Source organism: Trichosurus vulpecula, chromosome 4, assembly GCF_011100635.1.
Source record: "Trichosurus vulpecula isolate mTriVul1 chromosome 4, mTriVul1.pri, whole genome shotgun sequence".
Classification (NCBI taxonomy): Eukaryota; Metazoa; Chordata; class Mammalia; order Diprotodontia; family Phalangeridae; genus Trichosurus; species Trichosurus vulpecula.
Genome location: NC_050576.1, coordinates 65,523,366 through 65,533,727, shown reverse-complemented (window position 1 = coordinate 65,533,727; position 10,362 = coordinate 65,523,366). Strand labels below are relative to the sequence as shown.

Below are 10,362 nucleotides of genomic sequence, written 5' to 3'. Positions count from 1 at the left end.
TTATCTTCTTAACCACACCAGCCCGAATCTTTTTGTTTAAATGCTCCTGACCATTTTAGCAGCAACTTTTAACATGCTGAAGATACAAAAACTATTCAAGCAGGATTGAGAGCAGCTTCTCCAACGACCAAGTTCAAAGAAAATTTGTGTAGACTCACCTCTCTTCAAAAGGATATAGACTAAGTAAGGCCTTTGCAGATCTTAAATCAGATGATAAACCTCAGCTGGAAATGAAGAAACAGAGTCAATGCATTGGACCTGGGTACAATGAAGGATTTTCCTGGAATAATGTTGAAATGATTCAGGTTTTCAATCGGGCCACTCCTGATGGCTCCCTAATTGCTAATGGTGGCCTTCTCTGTATTCGAGGGCTCCCCTTTGGCTGTAACAAGGAAACCATTAGGCATTTCTTTTTGGGGTTGGAAACAGTGCCTAGTGGAATAATACTTCCCGTGGATTTTCAGGGGGAGAGCACAGGGACTGCCTTGGTGCAATTTGCTTCCCAGGAAGCAGCAGAAATAGCTATAAGGAAACACAAGAAAAGACCAGAGCCTAGCTATATGGAAAAGCTTAAAGTTGGTTCAATACAAATGCCCACTCATTGGGGACCTTTTCGGGCATTCATGGTCAAGCAGAGACTGAGCCCTTACGATAGGCAAGGTCTTGGATTGAGGCTTAAAACCATAAGGGGAGAAGGTTCTGATAAGGAAATGAGACCAAGAGCCTATGAGAGAGTACATGGAAGCTATGATTGCAAGAATAGATCCAATGATAACCACAGCATTGATTTCAACATCAGTGCCAGAAGAGTACCTGATGAAACATATGGAGATTTCATCTTTCACAATGCAACTTGCCACCACTGGGTACACATGAGAGGACTGCCTTATAAAGCAACAGTGAATGACATTTACCATTTCTTTTCACCACTTTGCCCTTTGAGAGTACACATTGAAATTGGGCAAGATGGGAAGGCAACTGGAGAGGCTGACGTTGATTTTGTGACACATGAGGATGCAGTGGCTGCCATGGTGAAGGAGAAAACCTACATGCAGCACAGGTACATTGAACTTTTCTTATACTCTACTGCAAGAGAAAGAATGGATGCATTCACTAGCGAAGTCATAAGAGCCAGGGGAAACCAGCTCAGAGGTGATGCTTTTGAGAGGCAACAGCTGGACATGGGATGGAGCATAAGAAGTGGTCTTAAAAACAGCCTGGGAGGAGGATATGTGAATCGAGAAGTGAGTGGTCCTTGTTACAGCAAAGGAGACATGTATATGCGAGTGAAGGGCACGTCCAACATGTGTGATAAATGGAGATGACTGCACTTAGTTTTCTTTTCCACCTTTCATTAAGTAGACAAAATTAAATTTAAAAATTCTTTGGCAGCATAGCTTGTGGTTCAAGAAAATCACCCAGGAAGTAAATACCACAGTGAATAAAGTTGACTGAAAGAAACTATGGCCCTGTTCACACTCTTGCTCACTTCTTACTATGAATTATATAAGTGATAATGGGCTCTGTCCTCTCCTGTGTATCTAGGAAGATGTTTGTAATATGCCTTCCTGGGAACTGGAGAAGGGCTTTGGCTAATGGCGCCAAGTTTAGGTGCATTTGTAGTCTTCCAACACAGTAGAAACAACAGAGCTTAGGATAGAGTTAGACAGCCCTGTTCCTCCTCTCCATGGCCATTTTATATAGGTCTCCAGAGCTGCAACCTCAAACTGGTATTCCTAGGTAGGAGATATCCCTCCCTCAAGTGACTCAAATGAATCCTGCTATCCTCAGTCTTACTCTCTCAGGTGGGTTTTTTTTGGGGGGAGGTACTAACTCTGGGTACAAAAATTCCTAGGTATCACTTTCTCGGGAATAAACAGAATAATTCCTGTTTTCATACTTCATAAACTCCTGTAGTTGCTTATATGGGAGCTTTTCTTCCTCCCCTCCTTCCTTCCTCCCTTCCTTTCTTCCTTCCTTTCTTCCCTTCTTCCTTCCTTCCTTCCTTCCATCCTCCTTCCCTCCCTTTCTTTCTTTTCTTTCTTCTTCTCTTCCTCCTCTTCCTTCTCCTTCTTTCTTCCTTCTTTCCTTTTCCTCTCCTTCTCCTTCTTTCTTCTCCTTTTCCTTCTTTAGAATGAAGAAATAAGGATCCGCTCTGAGGTTTCCCCTCATACTTTGTAGACTGGCAAAGATGATTAAAAAACGAAAAATAATTGTTGAAGGGCTTCAAAGAAACAGGATGGATAGAGCTATAAATTGGTCCACTCATTTGGAAAACTAGAATGGTTTTTCATTCTGGAAAGCATTTCAGAATTATACACACACAAAAAGTCACCAAATTGAGCATACCCTTTGATCTTCTGAAACCACTACTTAGGCCTAGACGCCAAAGAGATCAAAGAAAGAGGAAAAGGACTGATATATATTAAAAATAAGTTTAGTAGCTCTTATCTTGGTGGCAAAGAACTGGAAACTAAGGAAGCCATCACACAGGGAAAGGCTGAACAAATCGTGTTATATGAATGTAATGGAACATCTCTGCTCTGTAAGAAATGACAAAAACAGGCAATTTCAAAGTAATCTGGAAGACTTGTATGAAATGAAGCAAAGTGAAGCAAGCAGAACCAGAAGAAAACATACACAGAGACAGCAACACTGTAAAGAGAAACAGCCTGGAAAGATTGAAGAACCTTGATCAATGAAATATACAAGCTAATACCAGAGGACCAATGATGAAGCATACTGCCCGCCTCCTTACTGAGGACTCAAGGTGTAGAATGACACACGCCTTTTTGGACATGGGAAATCTATGCATTTGTTTCACTTGACTATACTTTGTTACAATAAACTTTTGTTGTCCTTTTTTCCCACTCCATAGGAGAGAGTAGAAAGCTTGACATAGAATTGACAGAGGAAAAAGAAAACAAAGAAATGGGGTCATTGAAGCATGTGTGCAGAAGAGAACAGAAGCTCAACAGGAAACAGAGAGAAGGGCTCAGCTTTGAAAATAATGTCGAATGACATACTTTTTAAAAAGCAAGCTGTATATAAGTTTCCCATATAACTTTCTTTTTATGTTCTATTTGATGTATGGAAATGTTTGATTATTGTTTTTTTGTATCTGTGAAGTTCAGAACAAACAATAAATAAGGCTCTATAGCAGCAGCTACAATGTAGGCTAGAAATAATAAATATAATAATGACAACTGGAACTTATATGGCACATTCATGTTTGTAAAATACTTTACTTTTCTCATCTCATGATCTCGTGTGATTCTCCTAATAACCCTCTGAGACAGAACTCTGATCTGAGATAGATATTACACATATTATTTAGCCCATTTTGAAGGTGGGGAAACTGAAGATCAGAGAGTTTAAGAGACTTGTTCAAGTGCACATAGGGAGTGTTATTAGTGGAATTCAAAATTAGATCTTTCTGACTGTAATTCCATCACTCGTTATAACCCCCATACTATGGTGCAAAATACTGGCTTCCTTCTGACCTGTCCCTATCATACTCCCATTTTCAGCTTCGTGGTTGAAATAATACATAACCACAGACCACACATACATGTGGTCTGTGACCATACGCAGAACTTCATGTATGTAGGAAAACTGTTTTTCTACCCTCATTGTAAACCCACAAAGACAGACAGAAAATATCCCTTCTACTGATTTTTAAGAGGCTATTTTTTCCATGACTGTGGTAGGAGAAATAGGCTCAAAGTATTTGTGCTTCTGAAGGGTTATTTTTCAAAGTAATTCAAAGCAAAAACTTTTAAAAAATCATTCTCATCACACCATACGATGAAGTTGGTGATTGTATCATCGTCCTACTATCAATGGAGGAAATGAGACAGAATAGACACTGCCAAAATAACATGCTTCAAGGCATTCTAATAATGCCAGTACCAGAGCTAGGGTCTTACAAACAGAGTAAGCTACAAGTCTTTTCAGTTTCCTAGGAAAAGCACTAGGAAGTTATCAAGTCCCTTTTAGAAAGTGGCTTAGAAGTAACCTTCGAAAAAAAGGCCCAACTACCTTTACTGAAAACATAGCAAGGAAAAAGTATTAATGGTTCAAAAGAAATAAAGTAGAGCAGAGGAGAAGTTTGAATGTATTACCAGATAAAAATAATGAATGGAAATGAACTATTATCATTTATGCTTTTTGGTTTTTTATATGACAGTTATTTCCCATTGAACTCTTCCTTGTAATAAAAAAAGTGACTAAGAACTAGCCCTATTTGATAGCACATACAGCATTCTGTACCTGTAACCCTCTACTACTCTACCAAGAAGAGGAAAAGATGTGTCATCATCTACTCTCTGGTACCAAGATAAGTCACTACAATTAATCTCTGTTCAGCTTCCTCTTAAATGTTGTATTCATTTACATAATTGTAATTGTGTATATTTTCTGGCTCTTTGCATCAGGTCAAACATGTCTTCCTACATTTCTCTGAATTACTCACATTTTTCATTTCTTACAGAATAAGATTCCATCTCATTCACACATACCACACTTTGTCCTTCATTCCCCAACTGTCTCACTGTTTCCAGTTTTTTTGCTACCATAAAATGCTGGGGTGTATATGTGTGTGTGTGTGATCTTTCTTTCTGTCTTTGACCTTCTTGACACACCTGTAGTGGGATAACCGAGTAAAAAGAATATGAAGATCTTAACGATTTTTAAAAACAATTAATTTGTTTAGTTTTCATTTTCAACATTCACTTCCGTAAGATTATGAGTCCCAAATTTTCTATCCCTCCTCATCCCCCCACAAGACAGTGTGCAATCTGCTATAGGCTCTACATATACATTTATGTTAAACATATTTTCACATTAGTCATGTTGTAAAGAATAATTAGAATCAATGGGAGGAAACATGAGAAAGAAGAAACAAAAAAAAAAGAGAAAGAGCAAATAGTATGCTGCATTCAGACTCTATAATTCTTTCTCTGGATGTGGATAGCATTTTCCATCATGAGTCTTTTGGAGTTGTTAGTGACTTTGTTAAAAAACATAATTTCAAATAATTTTCTAGAAGGGTTAGATACATTCACAGCCCCACCAAAAGGACATGAATGCAAAAACATGTGGAACTGAGTGTTGTAAACCAAAAATAAAAAAAAAATTTTAAAAAAAGGACATGAATGTACTAGCAGTTCCAGAATCTCTCCAACATTGGTTGTTTGAATAGTTTATCATCTCTGTCCATTTGATGGCTATGGGGTAAAACTTCAGTTGGAACTTGCATTTCTCTTGTTACTAATGATCTGGAGCAGTTTTAAAAACACATTGAGAGATTACATGTTTCCTCTTAAAACCTATCTCTTTTTTAAAGAATTATTTGTTATATGAGATGGCTTTCTGGGAGTGAGAAAAAGAGGAATAAGAGGAAATGTAGGTGATGTAAAAACAAAAGATAGCAAAAAAATATCTATTTAAAAATGAAAATTGTTCCTGTAATTTGTCTCCTGGAGAATGGCTCTTGTTCTTATATATTTATATACCTTGAACATCAAACTTTTATCAAAAGTACTTGATGCAACTGTCTTTAGACTGCAATTTGCAAACCAGTCAATGACATTGGTTGAAGACGTTTATTAGTTCACTCATTGGAAGCACCAATGAAATCTGCAATAAATAAATAAAAAAAGGTGCAGCTTTTTAAAATCATTTGTCAGCTTCTTATTTTAGCTACATTTATTTTGTTTGGAATGTACTTCTGAGTTGCACAAAGCTATTTTCCAACAAAAATAACTTTGCTTCTCAGTGGCAAACTTGAGCTTATTGTTATCAATGTGACTCTTGTCTTTTCTTGGATGTGGGGAGACCTCTAAGGAATACAGAATCCTAAGTTAAAATGCTACTACAAAGGTATAAATGGTTATGTGAGATGAGTGCATATTATCAAAGCATAGGCCCTTATCTAGCAACTATGCCATTATACTATCTGATGAGGCTCGAGATTTTTTTTAAGTCAATGTACCTCTCTCTTTCTTTTATCTTATCCTTTTGAAAAGTCAAATATTCCTTTTCATGCTCCTAAAATAGATAACACTACTCAGTTCTGTCTTGTCAGAAGAAAAACAATGCCAACAGCCTATATTTATCATCTAACCTAATAAAACAGCGATATAGAAAACAATACAAATTACTATTTAAATGAAATAGATATATTCAATACTTAGCTAAAGCTTTTCATGGGAGAGTTAATGGGACATTTCGCAAACAAACATTATTTTTACTAAACACTATAGTAACTCTGGAATATAATGGGCAGAGATTATAATCATAGAATTTTAGAAATGAAAGGGAAAGTAGAGGTAATCTAGTATAACCACCTCCTTATGCAGATAGGAAAACTTTGAATTCTCAATAAATGAAAAGATTAGTCCAAGGTCACAAGTTAATACGGGAGAATCAAGCCTCATGACTCCCAGTCCAATACTCTATTCCTTATATCACGCTGTCTTTCACGATTTTTCACATATTTCAGACAGGGAAATGGAACAAGCATTGAACATATGACCTCCTCACGGCTAAAATTCAGGCTAAGCTCCAGCAAGGAATCAATATGCCCTTCTCTCATATTCATGATTATATATATTATCTCTCCTCTTTTTCTCCCTCTCCTGTTTTCCCTTTTTCACTTCATTTCCTCTCCTCATTTCCTTTATCTTAAATTCCTTTCATCAATATTCTCCCTTCTCAAAAATAAAATCTAAAAAAATGTTTGATTGTTCAGTCATATCAATCATGTCTGATTCTTTGCAACCCCACTTGAGGTTTTCTTGGCAAAAACACTGGAGTTATTTGCCATTTCTGTCTCCAGCTCATTTTACAGATGAGGAAATTGAGGCAAACAGGGTTAAAGTGACTTGCCCAGGGTCACACAGCTAGTAAGTATCAGTGGCCATATTTGAAACTTAGGTCTTCCTGACTCCAGGACCGGCACTCTATCTACTGTACCACCTAGCTGTCCCCCCTCCCCCCCACAAAAAAATCAGAATTCATTAATCAACATATATTTATTGAGCACCTAATTTTTGGGTGCAGCTCTAAAATAATTTAAAATTCAATCTCTGTCAAAGGATATTACATATCAGAGTGGAATAGATTGCATATGTATCCTGCCCACATATTCTAAAACACATGGGCATGTGGCTAACTAAAAAGCTATTCTAAAGATGGATATTATCCACAGAACTTGGAAACTCCAAGTCACAAAACGTTAGAGAAACTTGTCAGGATTCCTAATAAATGTCAACATAGCACCTGGGCCTTCACTCACATATGGGCTCCCCCCAAAAGCTACCTCAGATTCAAGATACTCTGTGAGTCAGCATCACTCAAAACTATAGCTCATAGGCCCCCATCAGTGTATTTACTTTTACTAAGTTAACCAGAAAATACACATTAGTTCAAAGCAAAATAAATTTATCAAAAGAGCAAAGCAGATTAAATTCCTAGGATCCCTAATCTACAACTAGACAGAACTGCAGAGGCTATCTCATCCAATCCCTTCATTTTCCATAGAAGGAAACTGAGGCCCGGAAGCTTATCTAACTTGCCTAAGGTTTACACAGGTAGTAAGCATCCAAGACAAGATACAAACCAATGTCCTCTCTGACTCCTTTTACTATATCTTGAAGAATTCCTCATCCCTGTACTTAAGAGTGCTACATTCTCCCACAGGTTATTATTATACTGCCAGTGGGGAGAGTAGAAGGAAGCAAGTACTTATTAAATACCTACTATGTGCCAAGCATTGTGCTAAGCACTTTATAAAGATTATTTCCCTTGATCCTTACAAAAATCCTGGGAGGCAGGTACTATTATTATACCCATTTTGCAGTTAAGGAAATTGAGGCAAACTAAGGCTAAGTGACTTACTCAGGGTCACACAGATATTACAGATCTGAGGCAGGATTCAAAGTCAGGCCTTCCTTACTCCAGACTCAGGTCAAGTGCACACAGGCAGGGAATACAAATTAAAAGGAATCACATATGGAGGGATACACGTGCAGGAAACACATAGGTTCCCAAAATGGGTAGTACCACTCCCTAGGGGTGCCAGAATGATGGGGGGGGGCAGGGTGGCAGCCTCAGGTGCAAATGGAGGGCGTTGAATAACAATAAGGGTGTGCTGGAAAGCATAAGGAAAGAAGACAGAACAAATTTTGAAAAAACATTCAGACATGTTTCATCTGTTGTGTAAAAGAGTTAAAGTCAAAGTGATTACATTATTTTCAAAATAAACACATAAAATGCAAGTTACAACCAATCAGTGGTCAAGTCCATTGACAGGTCTTACCAAGCAAGTGTTGGCAGGCTAGCATGTCACACATTGTTGGGAAGTCCAGCATGCATCTCAGGAATAATACACATGCAATGGCTTGTTTATGATACAATACTAGATGGTTACATGACACAATATTTTGTCATCAAAATTTCAATGCAGGAAAAACACACAAATTTACAATAAATTATTATATTTAAAATGTGTCATTTTAAAAAGTGTTTTTTGAAATGATACAAACTTTTTTAAAAAACTACTAAAGGGTTAGAGAAAGCAGATTTCCACAACTGATTAGAAAAATGCAAATCAGAACAACTTTGAGGTACCACATCACACCTATAAGATTGGCTAACAGAAAAACAAAACAGAATAATGTTGGAGAAAATGTGGGAATATTGGAACACTAATGCATCATTGGTAGAGTTGTGAACTGATCCAACCATTCTGGAAAGCATGGAAATGGAAATATGGAAATATGCCCAAAGGGTTATAAAGCTGTGCATACCCTTTGACCCAGCAGTATTACTTCTCGGTCTGTATCCCAAAGAGATCATAAAAATGGGGAAAGGAACCCCATGTACAAAAAAAATTACAGCAGCTCTTTCTGTGGTGGCCAAGAATTGGAAATTGAGGGGATGCCCATTAATTGGGGAATGGCTGAACAATGCAGAGAAAAGCTAAGTTTTATATCCTGCAACTTTGCTAAAGTTGTTTATTACTTGAAGTAGTTTTTTTACTTGATTCTCTCGGATTCTCTAAGTATACCATCATATCATCTGCAAAGAGTGGTAGCTTTGTTTCTTCTTTGCCTATTCTAATTCCTTCAATCTCTTTTTCTTCTCTTATTGCTAATGCTAACATTTCTAGTACAATATTGAATGATAGTAGTGATAACAGACAACCTTGTTTCACTCTCGATCATATTGGAAATGCTTCTAGCTTATCTCTATTATATATAATGCTTGCTGATGGTTTTAGGTAGATGTTACTTATCATTTTAAGAAACACTCCATTTATTCCTACTCTCTCTAGTGTTTCTAATAGAAATAGGTGTTGTATTTTGTCAAAAGCTTTTTTTGCATCTATTGAGATAATCATGATTTCTGTTAGTTTTGTTGCTGACATGGTCAATTATGCTGATAGTTTTTCTAATATTGAAATAGCCTTGCATTCCTGGTCATAGTGTATTATCCTCATGATGAGTTTCTGTAATTTTTGCTAATATTTTATTTAAAATTTTTGCATCTACATTCATTAGGGAAATTGGTCTATAATTTTCTTTGTGTAAGGTATTCTTAAAGCAGGAGATCTTAACTTTTTTATACCTGTTGTGGATCCCTTTAGCAAGTCTAGTAAGGCCTATAGAGTGGACCCCTTCTCAGAATGATGCTTTTAAATGCATAAAATAAAATATACCAAATTACACAGGAAGAAAGGAAATAAACATTTATTAAATGCTTACTATGTACCATACTCTACAAATATTATCTCATTTGATTATCATAATAGCATTGGGAGACAGGTGCTATTATTATCCCCATTTTACAGGTGAGATAACTGAAGCAGAGAGGGGTTTAATGACATGCCCAGGGTCATACTGTAAGTTGCTGAGACTGCATTTGAATTTAGGTCTTCCTGATTCTCAGCCCAGCACTCCGTCTACTGTACCACTTACTGTACTTGCTCTTTTTTCTTTTTTTTTTTAAATTTATCTTCCCCAAATTACACGTAAAAACAATTTTTAAACATTTTTAATTAAAGTTTTGAGTTCGAAATTCTCTCCCTCCCTCCTATATCTGACATTGTATACCTGCTTTTACCATAGATGGTACCTACTGTACCACTTTTTGCCTTTAAAAAGAAACTAATTATGCTGAAATACAGTTATAAACTTTTTTTTTCAAAGTTCATGGACCCCAGATTAAGAACCTGTGTCAAAGTCATATGTAACATGTTTATAAAACAACTTGCACAGAACAGAGGCAGGGCAAAGGATGATTCAATATAATAAAAACAAAGGTCTAAAAGTGAAAATGAAGGAACATAAAATAATA

The 10,362-nt window shown here is 36.7% G+C and overlaps 1 protein-coding gene across 1 annotated transcript; it reads left to right on the top strand.

Annotated features, from left to right (window-relative positions):
• The first annotated feature begins 230 nt into the window (after positions 1-230).
• On the top strand, positions 231-1,325 carry LOC118846756 (heterogeneous nuclear ribonucleoprotein H-like). Its single transcript, XM_036755502.1, has one exon. It carries the CDS (start codon positions 231-233, stop codon positions 1,323-1,325), a length of 1,095 nt encoding a protein of 364 aa, XP_036611397.1.
• The last annotated feature ends 9,037 nt before the right edge of the window (positions 1,326-10,362 follow it).

Coding starts and splice junctions, on each gene's coding strand:
- LOC118846756 (XM_036755502.1), top strand. CDS start 231: ATGAAGAAACAGAGTCAATGCATTGGACCTGGGTACAATGAAGGATTT.